The sequence below is a fragment of the Dermacentor albipictus genome, chromosome 8, assembly GCF_038994185.2.
Source record: "Dermacentor albipictus isolate Rhodes 1998 colony chromosome 8, USDA_Dalb.pri_finalv2, whole genome shotgun sequence".
In the NCBI taxonomy this organism is placed as follows: domain Eukaryota; kingdom Metazoa; phylum Arthropoda; class Arachnida; order Ixodida; family Ixodidae; genus Dermacentor; species Dermacentor albipictus.
Window position 1 is genome coordinate 58088383 of NC_091828.1, and position 18165 is coordinate 58106547.

General features: G+C 47.5%; 1 protein-coding gene across 1 annotated transcript in view; it reads right to left on the reverse strand.

The window, feature by feature from the left end:
* Window positions 1–2941: 2941 nt before the first annotated feature.
* Window positions 2942–18165, reverse strand: part of LOC139048452 (sodium-coupled monocarboxylate transporter 1-like) — an 82160-nt gene continuing 66936 nt past the window's right edge. Inside the window, exons 14-16 of the mRNA XM_070522840.1 lie at window positions 12220–12323; window positions 3186–3286; window positions 2942–3093 (exon numbers count right to left, since the gene is read on the reverse strand). Of these exons, the coding sequence (XP_070378941.1) occupies window positions 3007–3093; window positions 3186–3286; window positions 12220–12323 (292 nt within the window). The 3' untranslated portion in view covers window positions 2942–3006. The remainder of the gene's footprint in view (window positions 3094–3185; window positions 3287–12219; window positions 12324–18165) is intronic.

Below are 18165 nucleotides of genomic sequence, written 5' to 3' on the forward strand. Positions count from 1 at the left end.
ATATTGTTCACAAACATATAACTGCTTTTATTGAAGAACAAAATAAGCTACTAACCTGTATGCAGCACGGCTTTAGGCGAGGGTTTTCAACAAATACCCAACTTGTAGAAACCATTCATGACTTTGCAGCAGCCATAAACGAAGGTAAACAAACAGGCGTAATTGTCATGGATTTCCGTAAGGCGTTTGATAAAGTCTCGCATAACAAATTGCTGCATAATCTAAGCTACATTCTGCAAAATAACAAACTACTCGCCTGAATAAAGCATTATTTTACTAACCGACGTCAGTTTGTAACACTAAATTCAGCCAGTTCAGATAAGGTGACCGTTGATTCTGGCGTCCCCTAAGGATCAGTTCTTGGTCCGCTTCTGTTTTTACTTTACATAAATTACATTGTGTGGATCAGATTTCTGTGGGTATTAGGCTACACGCTGATGACTCTGTTCTGTACGAAAACATTTCCTCTGTTGACAATCAAATTAGACTAAATGATGCCTTTAAAATCATAGTAACATGGTGCAATGATTGGCAAATGGAAATTAACTTCTATAAAACTGTCTTTATGAGAATATCGTTAAAAAATAAGCCTTTATTGTATAACTACAATGCCAAAAACATCATGCTTTCTGAGATAACCGCATATAAATACCTTGGCCTCTGGATTACTAACACCCTCTCGTGGAACAAACATGTTGACGTTGTCACGGGAAACTGCCTTCGAAAACTATTTTTACTAAGACGCTCTCTAAAATTCGCTAAACCTCCTGTGCGTTTTCTTTCTTACAATGCCATCATTCGACCAATGTTGGAATACGCGATTGTCATATGGGATCCCTTTAATAAAAGAAACATCACTAAACTAGAAAAAGTTTCGCCGCACTTCAGCTACAGAGCTTCTCATGAAAAGTGGATTGCCAACTGTGACACAAATTAACCGAACATGCCGTTTAAAAGTTTTATTTCAGCTCATAAAAGGGCATTACAACATTGATACATCACGCTTTATCGCTTTCTCTACCGGTTATGCTACAGGTCATCCACACTCACAGACAATAACACCTGTAATTACTAAAAAGAATTGCTTCAAATTTTCCTTTTTCCCCAGAACTATCTGTAAATGGAATAATCTTACTGATGACGTTGTAACCCAATGCTCACTGCCATTATTTGAGTCGCACCTATGTTTATGTAGCGAGTGATTTACTGTGTGTTGTCCAGTCACTGTTTGCATTTGCACATCGCGAGTGACCTATGTTATGTATCGCTGCATTTCGTACTTAGATTTTTTCAATTTCACTTTGTATGCACCCTGCTAAGGTCCTGGAAACAGGGCCGCAGTATCAATAAATAAATAAGTTTGAGGTAAGGAAGGTAAGTTTGAGGTAAGGACAGTTTTGAGGTAAGGAAAACTTCTGGCTAAGCGTCGCTCTGGTGCTGTACACTCTGCAGCACAGCAATACAAGAGAGTGAGACAAGAGTGCTGCGACTTGGTCGACGTAGAAACAATGCACTGCTCGATAATTCGGCTCCGTGCGAATTCTGAACAAGATGATGTGCATGCGGTGGGATTATGAACTTTCAAATGTCGGCACGAGTAATAAGATATGAATATTACGCCTCAATGTTCTGAGCATATAACCAGGCTAAAAAATTTCTCTACACGACGAGAGCATGGCGCTCACCCTACTCGTGTGCCAGATTGGGTAAGTTGAGATGCCATTGTGTTTGAATCAATTATGCAAATGTGTGCTCGTGTTAGTAGTCACCTGTGTCCCTATCGCGAAAAGTGAGGTGCTGGCGTGTGCCTTTAGCTATTGCAATTATTTTGCATACAATTTCCCCTGCGCTTCCATATATATTTCTTTTTTATTATCTCGCACATTATTGCGTCAGTTTTCTTCCTTGAAAGACCGATTTCTTGACACGTCCATTATGCTGTACAATTTATTGCTAATGTTTATGAACACCCGCGTTTCCACATAAATCTTCTCTCGTCTTCTTTTTGCCACTTCGCGTTATATACCCTTCCAATGTACCACTCACACCCTAGCCTTCGATGACAACTTAAGCCGCAGGCCTGTGAAATTTGCATTGGCTCTTTTGTGAAAGCTCGCACAAAGAAGCAATTGGTGTTCGCGAATTTCAATAACCTTTTATGTCCGCGGTCATTGAAAGCGGGCCTCTGGCGGCGGTGTTACTGCAGTCTTTTGGCCTTAAACAGGTGTTCACTGTGAAATGTAGGGGCTCATTCCGTGTTTTCACCCTCAGGAAAGGTCGCGTATCAGTCTTTAAAATTACTATTCCCCATTTCTCACTGACCGTGCCGCCTCCACAGTCGCCCAACTCCGCGGGGAACCCTTGCTCACGTTGAGTGAGATCGTCGCGGGCATTAAAGAGGGGCATTCACCCTCCCGCACTGCGCCTTATGCAGGGCGCGGGTGGTGACCCTTCGACTTTTACAAGGCCGTGAGAATCCTCACCTTGCGGTACTTCATGCTATATACCCTGAAAAATATCCCCGTTCAGAACACCCTGCCTGTGCACAAACGGAAACATTGGACCGTGTGCTGTGGGAGTGTCAAGCGATCGGATCTACCTTCACCGATGATAGGTGGGCTGCGCTCTTGGGCAGCCCCGAACTCAACGACCAAACCCTGGCCGTCCAGATTGCCCGCAATAGGGCCGTATTCAGCTTGGCGGTCCCTACGTGGGACTAGCCGGGTGGCGCGGGGTCGCCCCTGCATCTCCTCTGGGCCGAATTAAAAGTTCACTCACTCACTCACTCACTCACTCACTCACTCACTCACTCACTCACTCACTCACTCACTCACTCACTCACTCACTCACTCACTCACTCACTCACTCACTCACTCACTCACTCACTCACTCACTCACTCATATTTAAGCAAGCGCCTGGTTCTCATGGGAAGTCTTCGAATGGACGAAATAACACTTTTATTTTTATTTGTCTTTCGAAGAGCTTCTTTAACGTAAATATTTTACCTAAACATGGCTCTCTGCTTTAACCGTCAGGAGGTCCAGAGTTTCTGCGTTAGAATTGTGCTCATCGATCTTCGATGTCCTCTTTTCCTGAAAGAACAGAACCGTTGTGAGGGAACTTGAATTGTCTGACCAAAACATAGTTCATTTCTTGGAGTAGTACATGCAGCAAGAATAGCTACCTCGAGTTCCGATCCATCACGGAGGTGCGTTCGTTTCCGCCATATTTTGACAAGCAAATCACTGCATAACTCCGGCTGCTCCTTTTTATTCCACATTTCTCCTAGAATAATAAAGCATTCGTACCCCGTAAATTCTCTCTATGTTTCTGCAAACGCTACAAGCGGATCCGCACGTTGCTAATCACTGGCTATTACAAGTTTATTTTATAAAACATGTAATAGTAATTCACTCTTCCCTACCCTGAAACAATAGCGCTCATGCTTGTATCTACGTTAATGTTTTACTTAAACAATGCAGAATTGAGAATCCCAAATGAAGCAGGGAAAGCAGTTGTTCTGTCTTTTATCATCAATTTCAGTTATGCTTCGCGGCGCAAAAGCATCAACGACAACGTAGAACACAAACCAGCCTAACCATCATCATAGCTAGGTTTCCAAATTGAAATTTGTTTCCGATAAGAAATGAAGGAAAAGAAACTTCACAATGAAGCGTTGCAAAAGGTGGCTTTAAGTTGTTCGACACCCGGTAATAAACATGGCAAGTGAGGCACACCACCGTGCACAATCACTTATATTACTGGCAAAAAAAGAGGAATTTACGACGACACACATACCACTGATGAGGTCACTAATCTGCTTCTTATACATAGACAGACACCATTGGATCCATCTTGCAATGAAATTCATCAAAACACGACAGCGAAATGTGTATTCTTAAAGCGGCTTCTGCTTTATTGTACATTTCCAAACACAAGACCACAATGCACACGGTCTTTTATTAATAATTGTTTCGCTCCAACAGTGAAACAACGACGTCTATACCAAGAACGCAAGCCCTGTCCTGCTGCGCAGTGTAAACAGAACCCTCAAGCTACGAGGCGTCATAAATATGCCTGATCCGACGGTGAGTGCTTATGTGACGAAAGTACGTCGTTAGCGCTCCCACGGTATGACTAGCAAGCGCCCATACAGAGCATCAAAGGTGAGCTGACGCGCGAAAACAGCGTGAGCTGCCATGGCGCCATCGAGTGGTGATTGTTGTCGCGGCGGAAAATATGCAGAAACTCCGGTGGAGTTGTCGAAGTATGTGTAGGCATTGTGCCACTTGCTCCTCTCTTTACCGCAATTGACGAAGCAGCAGACGGTTCAATAAACGTATGCTTTATTGGCCTTGAATTCTGTTTTATCTCCTGATGTTACCTGTACAAACCCTTATCGACTCTCATCAGTCGTTACCAACCTTATATCGGACTCAACCCAGAGCTTATCGGTTGTTATCAACTTTACCCGACTTGATTCATCCCTTATCAGCCGTTATCTGTCGTTATCAGCCCTACCGCAATCGCTCAAACCCGCATCAATTTTATCTGCCCTCATGAAACTTATCCGACATTATCCGACCCATATGAGCCCCTGTCGATTGTTATCAACCTTACCGAACTCGACTCTAATATTATCAAGCCTTATCGGTCGTTATCACCCTTAAAGGGATAAGGCGACGTTGCATACCTTACCAACCTATCCTTATAAAACTTATCGGACATGATCCAATCCTGATTAACCTTTATCGGTTCTCATCAACCTTAAGCGCTGGTCGCTATTTAGCTCCTCATCCATCAACGTCTAACCTTTATCAACCGCGATAACACCCATATAACCCCTCACTGTTACTCATCAACTCATTGACTTCTTATCTGTTTAAGTTGCGCGTGAACCCAGGCAACGCGGTAGCAGACGTTCGTGTGGTTCAGATATATTCACGTCTGCGCGTGTGGGTGCTCAGCCCAGGCTGGCGGTATTTCTTGCGCTGGGCTAGACTTTATTGATGTCTTTATTGGACACTTGCGCGTGCTTGTCTTACCTTTGAATGTATTTTCATTCATCTTAACATTTTGTGGTGTGTTGTTTTTCTTGCATTGCTCATCCTGCTCACATGTAATAACGAAAAAAGCTGCACAAATTCAGTTTTTTTTTCCTAATGAGTAGCAATATTTGGCTTGGCTGCTAGGGTTTGCTTTTGTTTCTCAAATTTCCGTCGGCCAACCCCAAAACTTCAAGTTGGCCCAGCGCCAGACTGTATTTGCTCACCCCCATATTAAAGCCCCTCCATACGCGTTTCCGCCGACCAGCTTCAGTACCGCCAACCTATCCTCCTCCTCCTCGCTCCTCTCCCACTCATCCCCTTAGCTTCCCGCGTCAAGCGGGTCTTAAGTACTTCAGCTTCCTGTTCCGACTGGAAGTGATGCTATGTTTTTTAGCGTTGTTTATTTCGCGTCGATGAAGAGGAATTAATTGCACCAGCTGCGGTTTAAACCGTTAATGCGATTCCATCCAAGAACCACCGCCTATTGTAATCGGCGATATGGTCCTGTTCGCTGCTACGCGTCCACATGCGACGGGTTGTGCCACGGGACACAACGTACAGTGGAACGGGAATCTCCTCGATTTCCTCCGGACAGGTGATACTTTCCAGGTCGTTAACGCAGAGAGGCATCGGGGCGGGCGATTTCCGACACCCCGGACACATGCAGCAGCCGATGATGCAGACCCGGCCTACGGCTCTCCGCGCTTTGTCAGCGACAGGAGACGACAGGCAAAGCGTGCGGGCGCAGCGTACGCACAACAAGCGCGCCGATGCACACGGATGACGCTTGGTGAAGTGCCTAGAGCATGGTGTAAGATCTTGCACCATGGGCTGGAGCGACCTACTCAGATTAGCGCCGGCTGCTAAGCACGCGTGGGCGTCTCCCCATCGGCAGTCAAGGCGGAAATTCCCGCAGCTGAAATGCATGAAGCGGAAACGCCGGAACCGGAAATTTTGAAACTGGAAATGCTGGAACCAGATTTGGTGTGAGGGGAAAAGGCGGCGCATATCAAAAATTGTCGCTACTTAAGAAAGTGGTGGTGGTGCGTGGATGGAGGGGTTTTACCCCATATCAGCCTTTCAAGGCCAACAGCGACGAAGTTCTCCACCGCGTAAAAAGCCTAGCTTCAGATAATTTAGACATACAGTAGCTTCTGTGCAAAATCTTACGCTTGAAATGCAGCTCAATCCGTCACAAAGAGCTCGCAAAAATCGAAGTTTTTCATACCGAAACTAAAAAAAAAACGACGCGGCGGAAGTGACGTACAGTGAAGAATGTAGAGAACCAGCGCCTGTGCTCTTTGCTTTCCTTGCCTGTATTTCGTACAGGTGTATCAATGAACGAGTCCTGCAGTGCGGTGTGGCAAGGTTGTTGCGCTTCCGCGATGTTCTTTTAATGCGAAGTATTCTCCGAGTCCAGCCGGTTGTCTATATCTGGTTGTCTACGTTCGACAGTAGGGCCTCGATGCGTTCTGCCTGTGCTCGAAAAAGAACGTATTGGGGTGGCCAAGTCTAACGCGTCTCGCAGTTACGCTAAATTGGCGAAAATTGGACGCTCTGCAGTTTTGTGTGGTTGGCGCGGGAATAGCAGATGTCCTATCGCAGGCCGCAGCAACTGGAACAGGGTGCATCGCGCGCTAGCTTGGCTGACCTAAAGCCCCTGCATCTACGCGCCACCGCCGGCCAAGCTAAGTACCGCCAACCTACCCTCCTCCTCCACGCTCCTCTCTTCTCACCCCCTTAGCTTCCGGCGTGAAGCGTGTGGGCGCAACGTACGCAAACAAGCGCGTAGATGCACGCGAATGACGCTTGGTGGAATGGCTAGTGCGAGCAACTCAGATTTGCACCGGTTGCTCAGCACGGGCGCCTCACCATCGTCTGCAATGGGAGCGGAAATTCTGGCAGCGCAACTCCAGGAAGCGGAAACGCCGGAACCGGAAATACCGGAAGCGGAAATGCCGGAACCGGATTTGGTGTAAGGGGAAAAGGCGGCGCACACAAAGGTTGGCGCTACTTAAGAGAGCGGCGGTGGCGCGTAGATGCAGGGGCTTTAGGCTGACCAGCAGCATGGTGTTCGCGTTCGCTGAAGCGAGCGCGTTGCGCTTGCGCCTTCGACAAACAAATAAGCGCTCGCTCACCGCGCAATTGACCATCAGCGCTGCAGCAACAAGTGGTCGCTGCACTGGTGCAGGTCACGTTTAAAGCGGAGGATAAATTTTTAGCGATCTTAGTGCCTTCGTTATCACGTATCCGACTTCGCCGGCCGTTGCCTGGCACGCTGAAAGCACCCATCAGACCGACCAGACAACTACCGCCATCTGTAGTGAAGGGTGCCAACTAGCTGAGGCTTGGCACGACAGCGGCGGTGGCGCGTGGCTGGAGGGGATTTAGGCACGACCACGAGACGTTCATTTGAGGGATGGCCAGCTGTTTGAGGGATCGCCAGTCGCGAATAGGAGCGGGCGCGAGAGAGAAAATCTGGGGAATTTCGATCCTTCAATATGTGAGTCTGCCTAGGCTCTACGAAGGAGGCTTCTATGTAGGCGTTTGTCCCTAGACGTGCCGGCATTGCGGAGTGGGGCAGAACCACCTAGACTAGGAGCATAGTCTAGGTGGTTCTGCTAGGGAAGAATGGGGTGACGTCAGAGGATAGGTCCAGGCGAGTGCGGAGGCCTTCTTCTAGTCTAAGTGGTTCGGAGTTGGATCAAGTTTACGCACGGACGCTAGCTGCCGGCGCTGTAAAATAGTTGAAGCAGCGGGCAGTGACGGCCGATTTGGCGACCGCTGTGTCCGATGGAAAGTCTCGCACCTGCGGCGCTCGTGCTAAGTCAATCGTGACGGATCATAGTTTTCTCGCGCCTTACGGCGACGTACCTTGTAAATGACATCAGAGGTTTCAGCGGGAGCAGAAGCGACTGTAGTAGAGCGCGGGCTGCATACATTGCAAAGGCAGAGCCCCTTAACAACCGCGGGTGAACGCAAATGACTCAAATGCCGCCATTGACGATGACTTGACTCAGCACCAGCGACGCACGCGTGAGAAAGTGTGTCCGATGTAAATGGATGTACGTACCTTCAAGGGCGAAGTTCTGACTGATACTGCAGAAGTCGTGGGGTGCGCTTTTGCTGAACTTAGCGTCACGAATTGGCGCCTTGGTGTAATTATATTTACTCAATCGTGTTTTTTTTTACTAATTCTAACAAGGTATCATTATTTCTCATTATTGGTGGCGCCTCCAGGACACTAAAGTGGCAACGGGGATACCAAAGCTACAACCCGGACTGATCCGTGGGTTGGGGCTCGCAGAGGCCTGCGCGTGCCAGGGATGTGTAAGATCGGCTAACAAAGAATTGTCACAAAAGCTTAACAGCAGCTTAATAGCAGCTTAACACAGCACGAATTGCGTAACACAACGATTCAAGCGAGACGCACTTCTCTATACCAAAATTCGCAAGCTTTCACTAATACTTGGACATCCAACGAAGCATAGCATAATCCGGTTCGACGCCACATATGCTCCAGTCTACTTCATTTTAAGTACACTAAAAAAGAATGCTCAGTTACCCTAGATTTGCAGCGCACGCTCGTGGAAAACAAATACTGTCAGTTTTTCCATGAATCAAGGCTTTAAGAACCAGGAATGAAACTCAGTAACAAAGGTCATATTTTCAATAACAATTTTCATCCACCCGACTGTAGCTCCAAGTTACAAAGGAACCCAATACGCGTTTCTCAGAACAAGAACTTCGCAGTTAACTTACAGCAGTTGACCGGGAGAATACGTGTCAGGGACAAGTAGCCTGGCACTGCGGAAACTGACAGTCATGCATAGACTACGCCTTAGTCTCAGAAACGGCTTATGAAAGACCGGAACAAATGATGGTAGGTCAAAACGGAAAAGATAGCCTGGGTTGTGATCATAAACGTTTGCCCTGAAAATGTTGGAGAGATACTGATGCAAAACAAGAAACAATCAGATCACAAATTCTGAAAATGAATGAAAAGGAAATAACAGAGATTGCAAAAAACATGGAGAAGAAAATGGAGGCGTTTGGATATGTATATAGGGAACCGGTAGACGTTATGCAGAAGGATATAAGACAGATAAGGAAAAAACTGTCGGATTGAAAAGAGGTAACCACGTAAGTGGTCGAAACAAAGAAATAAAGCAAGCAACAGAAGGGCGTAAGCGGGCCTCTAGGGGTCATCGCAAAGTCAAAAAGTTTGGATTAGCGGAGGACGAGGTGCTCCTTACATGGAATAAATACTGAGAAAAGGAAAGGGTGGCGAGTGAGTCCATAAAAGAGAAAATTGAATACACCAGTGAACGTTAGGTGCATAACTTTTCCCAATAGACAAAGGCACACGAAAAAGATTCAGAAACCACGTAAGAGCAACCTGAGCTCCAAATAAATATTTTTCAGACCCTTATAAAGGTTGAAGACGGTAACATCTTCGGAGGAGATAATGCGCTGCGGTACATGTCAGACACGGTTAGGGCTAACTTCGGCACAATAGGAAAGAATAGTTCAAACCCAAACAGATCTAGCATCAGCAAAGAAGCCTCAGAAATCAAATGTCACCAGAGAAAAGATAAACAGGAAAAAAGGAGAAGAAAATGTCCCTAATAACACCACCGCAGGCCCCGATGAAATCCCAATACACCTCATCAAAAACCGCGGTCCAAACAGCAAGGCACTGCTGACTAATGTCATTGATCAAGTGACTAAAACGAAGAAAGTTCCAGTTGTATAATGTAAAGCAAGATAAACCTCCTACGCAAAGACAATGGTGATAAGGATAGGACGAGCTCGTAAAGGCCAGTTGCAGTAACGTCAGTACTATTTAGAATGACAATGCAAGCCATAAAACAAGAGCGGTCAAGATTCACGGAAACAAATTATGAACTGGAGGAAAAACAGAATGGATTCAGACCAGGCAGACGCTTAGCAGATAATATTCTTGTGCTAGCTCAGCGTACAGAGATTCCAGTAGCCCAGAATAGAGCTTTATGTATAGTATTTCTATATATTTAAGGGAACGTACGACAACGTAGACAGGTATTGCTATGAGATATTCTCAAGCACAAAAGAATAGATGGTGATTTGTTGGAGCTGCTGAGGGACATATATAGAGACAACTGAGTCAAAATTACACGGGAAGGTCGAAACTTTAATGAAGTTCTGGAAATTCACCAAATAGTGGAGCAATGATGCCCTTTGTCTCCATCGTTGTGCACGCTTTATGCTATGCTTTATGAAAGACAACTGGAAAACAGTCAATTAGGATTTCAGTTATGATAAACGCGTGATGGGCAAATGGTGCAACAGAACATCTCTGCGCTGATGTATGGGTATGACACAGTGTTACTGGCGGACAATGCAAGGGATTCACTGACACTGGCCATATAGTGGCAACACAACGGCAAATATAGGCCTTATATTTAGGACCAAGAAATCGCGCATGTGGTCTTTAATCAACAGTCGAGTAGCTACGTGGTGTCGATTCAACAGCCAGTCTTACCCAGTCAAGGATTATAAATGCGTCGGAGTATACATATACGAAAGAAAGGCTTACGCAAGCACCCACCAAAATAATCTGAAAATGAAAGGGAAGCGGAATGCAGCAAAAATGAATTATGGGGTACTTTGGGGCCGCAATATATACGACGTGGTTCATGGAATCTGAAAAGGAGTCATGGTGCCAGCGCTGACGTTCGCAAATGCCATTCTGTCCATAAAATTGGATACATTGCCGGGGTTGGAAGTTAATTAAATATGGATGCGCCGGTTGGCTTTGAGAGCCCACGGCAAAGCCGCAAATGAGGCAGTGCAAGGGGACGTGCGCTGGGCCTCATTTGAAGTCACAGAAGCGCAGATCAAGATCAGTTTTGAAGAAAGAATCAGGAACATGGATCTAAATAAATGAGCAGCTAAAGTGCACAAGTATCTGTAGCTAAAAAAGCGTGGACACAGAATGTAGGAAGCGGTCACGAAAGTTGACAATCATGTATAGGGTAATTGAAAGTGTAGAGAGGCAACTAGAAGGTAAGCAGAAAGAAAGTGAGAAAAACATATACAGCAAATAGGATGCAAAAAAAAAATAAGACGAACAAGACCATAGATGTTGACAAGAATGAGAAAAGAGAAATTCGAGGGAAAAAGCTGTACGATAGCCCTAAGGGAAATGCATTCCTATATGATGCTCGAGCTGGTTGCTTAAGGACAAAAACAAACCGGAGCAAATATTCGCAATTAGATGAGGTATGCATATGCTGCACTCAAAATCCACAGTGCACATTTTAATGGAATGAGAAGGGATTCACCCAGTAACGCACAAGTTCCAGAAGCAGTTGGATTGAAAGCTGGTGGAAGTATCAACTGGTCTGTAGCAGAAGTAAGGAAGATACGTTAGGGTATTCGTGGAAAAAAAGCAGCGAAGAGACTGGTACGAGCGGATCATTACAGCAGTAGGCAGCGGTACATTGTTGATACAGAAAAATAAAGAAATGTGTTCAAGAATTCTCGAAGGAAAAGTCTTGACAGCATACCTGAGTAATTGAAGAAGTCTTGGTGGCGATTTCTCCCATCCCCGTTTCAAAAGGGATGTCAGTAATCCATCATCATCATCATCAAAGACAGAGCTAACACTGCAGTAACCCAATGCGTTATACTTCACTGCTGGTGCAAATTTTCGGCAGCAACACGATTACGCCGCTGCCAAAAATTTACACCAGCAATGAAATAGAATACATTTGTTTACTGGAACATTAGCTATCTGTCTAGTTGACCTCTCCGCCACCAGGGGGCTGCCCCGTCCACGGAATTCACGTTTGCGCCTCCACTGATCCGGTGAAACGCCCCATCCGCTTTCGTTTACCCGAACATCGGACGCGCTGAAACTAATATCGGTGGGCATTTCTTTCCCCTCGCTATATTCAGAATTAAAGGGACATCAGCAAAACGTTGGCAATTATTTTCATATAGTGTGCTGCAATAAACACACTCTAAAAGTTGGTTCGTTAGGTGGACTTTTTTAGGGACTATGTGTATACACGAGTTGAGTAGAGATAAGGTGAGCCTTGCTTAACTCCCTGTTCCAAACAAGTTCCTGGACGTATGAAAGCAAAACACATTTACTCGTTGAGATCAAACGAATATAAACATTACCTGTCAAGGCGCTAACCAATACACCAATGGCAATTGTTGCGAAAACGCCGAAGAAGCTGCTCCAATGGTATGACATCCGCAATAAGTAAAACGACTCTTCGGATCTGAAAGAAGAAATAGAACATTTCATGTCACAGTACAAGCTCTTCTGTCGTAAAACTGGGTTGCTTCTAGGTCGCGTGAGACGGGGCTTCACTGATGAACTTGTCAAACACTTAGTCGTACCGGAAGGAGCGTGGATAGCGAGCAAGGAAGTGTCCTGCGTTATTCTCAAATTTTTTTGACAGATAGGGCTGATAAACACGTGATGAGAAATTTTGAACGGGAAAGAACACTAAGGGGGGAGTGGTTGCGGGCAAGATCTACCAGGCTAACCCCGCCGGTAGCAATACCACCACAGAAAGACTAAAAGGTGGAAAAGCCGAAAATAGTCTCGCCTACAGCAACAGGGAAACGCGACATGATATATACGTTTTAGATCGCACCGAGGCACTAATCCTTTGTCATGCGGCGGCACCTACTTAATCTCACAAAGCAGAAACACCACTCCACGTCTTGAAACTGCAGAAGGAGCGAGAAACTTATTTAAATGAAATGGGAAATGTTGGCAGCTATGACATCGCTGGCTTCTCCGCAGACAATATATTTTTCAATGAACAGTGGACGATAACATGAGGCGCTACGGAATAAAACTATAATGAGTTCTTTATCATAGCATCTGGCTATGGAGAGTACATGCGCAAAAGAAACAGTGAAATCGTGTTTGAGCTAAAATTAATAGTATAGCAATTATTTACTAAGTAATAATTTGCCTGAACTACACACAAATGAAAGCTAGGATACCAAAAGCGCTAACTGTGGGCGTTGATGTTCTGACGCTTAAATCAGAGTTTAACGATATCAAAATAAGCTTAACAAAACTGATACTTTGGGCTCAGAAGTGATAAACTGGCAGAAAGGCCTGTACGTGAATGCAGATCTGTTGCTGTGTCTCCTCTTACACTGCAGTGGTAGCCAGATATGGGTCGAATTCATTTCATTTTGACCACCCTGGATTCCTTTAAAGTGCATCCAACGCATCGCACACTAAGGTTTTTGCGCTCCACCTAAATCGATATGGGGCCGGTGAGGCCGGGTTTGAACGCTTGAGCTAGAGCTCAGCTCTGCACCGCCATTATCCACTGTGCTACCGTGCGGTGTGCCCGCTCAGATCTTATATCTAGCTATTTGCTTCTACTGCTTACGTTTCTACAGAAAGGGGCCATCAATATTCAAGTAAATAATAATAGCGATAATAGTGGCTTTCAGGCGCATATATATACCACATTTTTAGATAATGGTGTACATCAAGTATGGAAAGAAACGTATAAAAATTGCCGACGATTAAGTTACTTCCTAATGCGAAATTCGAGCGCAGGTTTTCAGCTGTTTCGCCTTTTCGATACATTGAGGCAAAAAATTCGAGCAAGACATGTATATACAGTTACAGACAACTTTTTATTCTTCACACATATTCCTTCTTCAAGGAACACTGCATTCCCAGTTCTTGATTGTCATGAAAGAAGCTTTGTGTTCGGAGAAATAGATGGATACATTGCTACGGAACAGTGTTTAGAATGACGAAGAGGCCAGCAGGGGCAAGACGAGGACGACGATTAGAGGCTAGCACGGGCTGTTGCGTCTTGACCAAGTGCGCCATATTGCCTTGTAAATCTACTTGTATATAGCTTTTTGTCGGCGTCTTCCTACGTAACATATCTAGTGGAGGTGGACGTTCCTTGTACCTCGTCACGGAGCTTCGCAGTGGACGGTACATCGAGCCTTCCTTCATGGCTCCCAGCGACGACAACTCGACTCCGCCGGCTCCGACACCTGCTGCCACTTCGATGACCTATATCACTCTCCCCGCTCCCCGTGATCCTGGCGTATTCTCGGGCAAAGATAAGGAAGATGTCGATGACTGGATCAGCCTGTACGAACACGTCAGCCGCAGTAACCGGTGGGACTATACTATCTCACTGGGCAACGTGGTCTTTTACCTCGGTGGTACCCCTCGAGTTTGGTTTCGGACGCACGAAGATGAGCTCACCAGTTGGGATTCGCTTAAGCAAATGCTCCGAGACTTGTTCGGCAACCCATACGGTCACCAGCTTGCCGCGCAGAAGGCTTTATCCGGCCGCGTGCAGACGTCAACGGAGCCCTACGTCCCGTACATTCAGGACGTCATGGCTCTGTGCCTTAAAGTTGACGCACACATGACTGAGTCCGACAAGGACTCCCACCTCCTCAAAGGCATTGCCGATGACACCTTACACTTGCTCGTTTTTAACAACGTGGCGACGGTGGATGCAGTTATAAAAGAGTGCCGCCCCGTGGAACTCGCTAAAAGCCGACGTATTGACCAGCAGTTTGCCCGTCTGCCCGACACCCCAGCGACATCTTCCTGTGCCGACGCTCCTCGTCCCACCAACACTGGCGATCTTACCCGGATCGTCCGGCGTGAGATCGAGGCCGCCTATCCGACTGCCTTCGACTCCAGCCCCTCCAACGCACCTGCAGTCACGGTTTCCCTGATCCAGGCAGTTGTCCGCCAGGAATTCGCAAACATGGGTCTTCAAACCATCTGCTCGGCCCGTCGCCCTGATAACCACCCTGCTTCATCGATTCCGCCACGTCCCGCATCTTATTACGCACCATGTTTCAGCAACCCATTTGAATGGCGCACTGCTGACGACACGCTCATTTGTTTTCACTGCCGTCGAATCGGGCACATTTCTCGGCACTGTCGTAGTCGCTGGACTTCCCCGACCCGGTCTGCTTATACTGACTACTCTCGCCCCCCAGGTGGCTCTTCTCGCCCCTATGTCGCACGCTCCGGTAATGCTGCCACTGCTTCTCCTGCGCCTCACCACCCCTATTCTCGTTCGCCTTCGCCCAAACGACGACAATCTCGCTCTCCCCAGCCCCGTCGTTCTTTTTCGCCGACTCCCTTCGGACGGCGCTCCCAGACGGAAAACTAGATGATGCAGCGCCTCGACGTGACGCTGCATTGCTCCCTAGGCCGCCAAATCCTGTACTGACGTTGCCCACTCATCTGAGCCTTCTTGACGTGCAAGTCGACGGTGTTTGAGCATCTGCTCTTATAGACACTGGGGCGCATTTGTCGGTAATGAGCGCTGACCTTCGCAACCGCCTGAAGAAAATAATCATGCCTGCCACGACGCCTGTTGTCCATGTCGCCAAAGGCAGAACAGCCCCTGTACTTGGTACGTGTGCCGCCCGCGTCTCCTGCACCGATCGCTCCACTATCGTGCTATTTACAGTCATCGCCCACTGTCCCCATGACATCACCCTTGGCTTAGACTTCCTCTCCGCACATTCTACTCTCACCGATTGTTCCGCCAGTACTCTCCGCCATGACTTGCCCGTTCTGGATCCCCTGAACCACACCCCAGTCGCCTCAATTCCGTCGACTTCATTCGCTTGCTACCTTCGGCACTGACTTACGTTAACTTAGTGTCATCCCCACCAGTGCCCGACGGTCACTACATCCCGGCTCCTATGCAAGACGTCCTACTTACATACGGGATCGCAGTACATAATACAGTTTTATATAACACGGCCAATCGCGTCTGCCTGCCAGTGGTCAATTTTGGCTTGACGAATCAAGTGCTGCCACGCCGGATGTCTCTGGCCCAGCTTTGCTCATTCGAGGATCACTCAGTAGCATCTATTGCAGTAGACGATAATTCATCTCATCCTCCTCTACCATCGTAGTCGGCAAATCGTACCATCGCCGACTTACAAAAAATGATTGCGCCCGACACGCCATCCGACCATGCTCGTGAGCTCTACCGCGTTCTGTTTTCCTACCACGATATTTTTTTTTACTTTAACGATCGTCCCTTGGCCCAAACTACAGCTGTTAAACATCGCACTAATACCAGGCGATGCCCCTCCTATTCATCGCCCCCCGTATCGGTTGTCACCGGCTGAGCGTCAAGTCATTCACGCAGAAGTTCGCAAAATGCTTGCCAAGAACATTACTGAAACATCATGTAGTCCATCGGCGTCACCTGTTGTACTGGCAAAAAAGAAGGATGGCTCATGGCGCTTTTGCGTGGATTATCGGCACCTTAACAGGGTTACCAAAAAGGACGTGTATCCCCTACCTCGGATCGATGACGTCCTTGATTGCCTCCACGGTGCTCGCTACTTCTCTATTGACCTTCGCTCCGGCTACTGGCAGATTGCCGTGGACGATCTCGACCGCGAGAAGACTGCTTTTGTAACACCAGACGGTCTTTATCAATTCAAATTGATGCCGTTCGGTAACTGTCCTGCCTCTTTTGAACGCATGATGGACTCCCTTCTTCACGGTTTCAAATGCTTGACGTGCCTGTGCTATTTGGACGATGTTATAGTATTCTCCCCAACGTTCCCTACGCACCTCGAGTGCCTCTCAGCAGTCCTGGGCGTTTATCGTCGAGTCGGTCTGCAACTGAACGCATTGAAGTGCCAATTGGGCCATCGCCAGATTACCGTCCATGGGCATCTCGTTGACGCGAACGGAGTGCAACCGGACCCAGGCAAGATCCATGCTGTTACGCACTTCCCTGTCTCGAAGTGTGTCAACGATGTGCGCAGCTTCATGAGCCTTTGTTCGTGCTTCCGCCCTTTCGTGAAAAATTTTGCAGCCATAGCACGACCACTAACTGAGCTTTTGAAAAAAGACGCCCCTTTCCAGTGGGGCTATAACGAGCCCTCTGCATTCTCGCATCTAATCGACCTTCCCACGCCTTCTGTTCTGTCCCATTTCGATCCCTCTGCACCTACCGAAGCCCGTACTGATGCCAGCGGTCACAGAATTGGCGCAGCACTGGCCCAACGCCAGCGTGGCAACGACCGTGTTATCGCTTACGCCAGCAGGCTCCGGTTACCCTCGGAGCGCAGCTATTCCATCACTGAGCGTGAGTGTCTGGCCCTAGTTTAGGCGATTGCGAAGTTCCACCCATACTTATATGGCCGACTCTTTTCCGTTGTCACAGATCATCACGCGCTTTGCTGGTTATGCTCACTGAAAGATCCTGCAGGAAGACATGGTCGCTGGGCCTTACACCTCCAAGAATATTCGTGTACTGTCACCTACAAATCTGGCCGACTGCACAAGGAGGCTGACTACCTGTCTCGCTACCCGGTAGACGAGCCTGACGATGCCGATAGTAGTACCGCCAGCGGCATTTTCTTTGTCTGCCTTCGCTAACATCGCCGATGAGTAGTACCGAGACCTATCGCTGCGAGCACTCATCGAGTATGTGCGCTCTACACCTACCGACGCATCCGTTCACCGATATGTCCTTCAGGGTGGCATTCTGTACCGAAGGAACTTCCTCCCTGACGAATCTGATGTTCTTCTTGCCGCACCATAACTTCTACAGCTGACTGTGCTCTTTGAGATGCATGACGCATCCACTGCAGGACATCTTGGGGTAACCGGCACGTACGACCACGTCCGCCGCCGCTTCTATTGGCCTGGTTTCGCTCCCTCCGTCCGACGCTAGGTTGCTGTGTGTGATCCCTGCCAGCGTCGGAAAACACCACAGGTGCTACTCGCCGGTCATCTCCAGCCGATCACCGTCCCTGTGGAACCGTTCTTTCGTGTTGGATTAGACCTCCTCGGTCCCTTTCCCACGTCATCCTCTTGGAACAAATGGGTAGCCGTCGCAACTGATTACGCCACCCGATATGCTATCACGAGGGCTCTCCCTACCAGTTGCGCCACTGACGTCGCGGACTTTCTCTTGCGTGACATTATCTTACTTCATGGCACCCCGCCACAGCTGCTTACTGAACGTGGGTGTAACTTCCTACCTAAAGTTATTCCCGACATTGTGCGTTCCTGCTCCACTTAACACAAGCTCACTTACCTCATACCATCCTCAAACC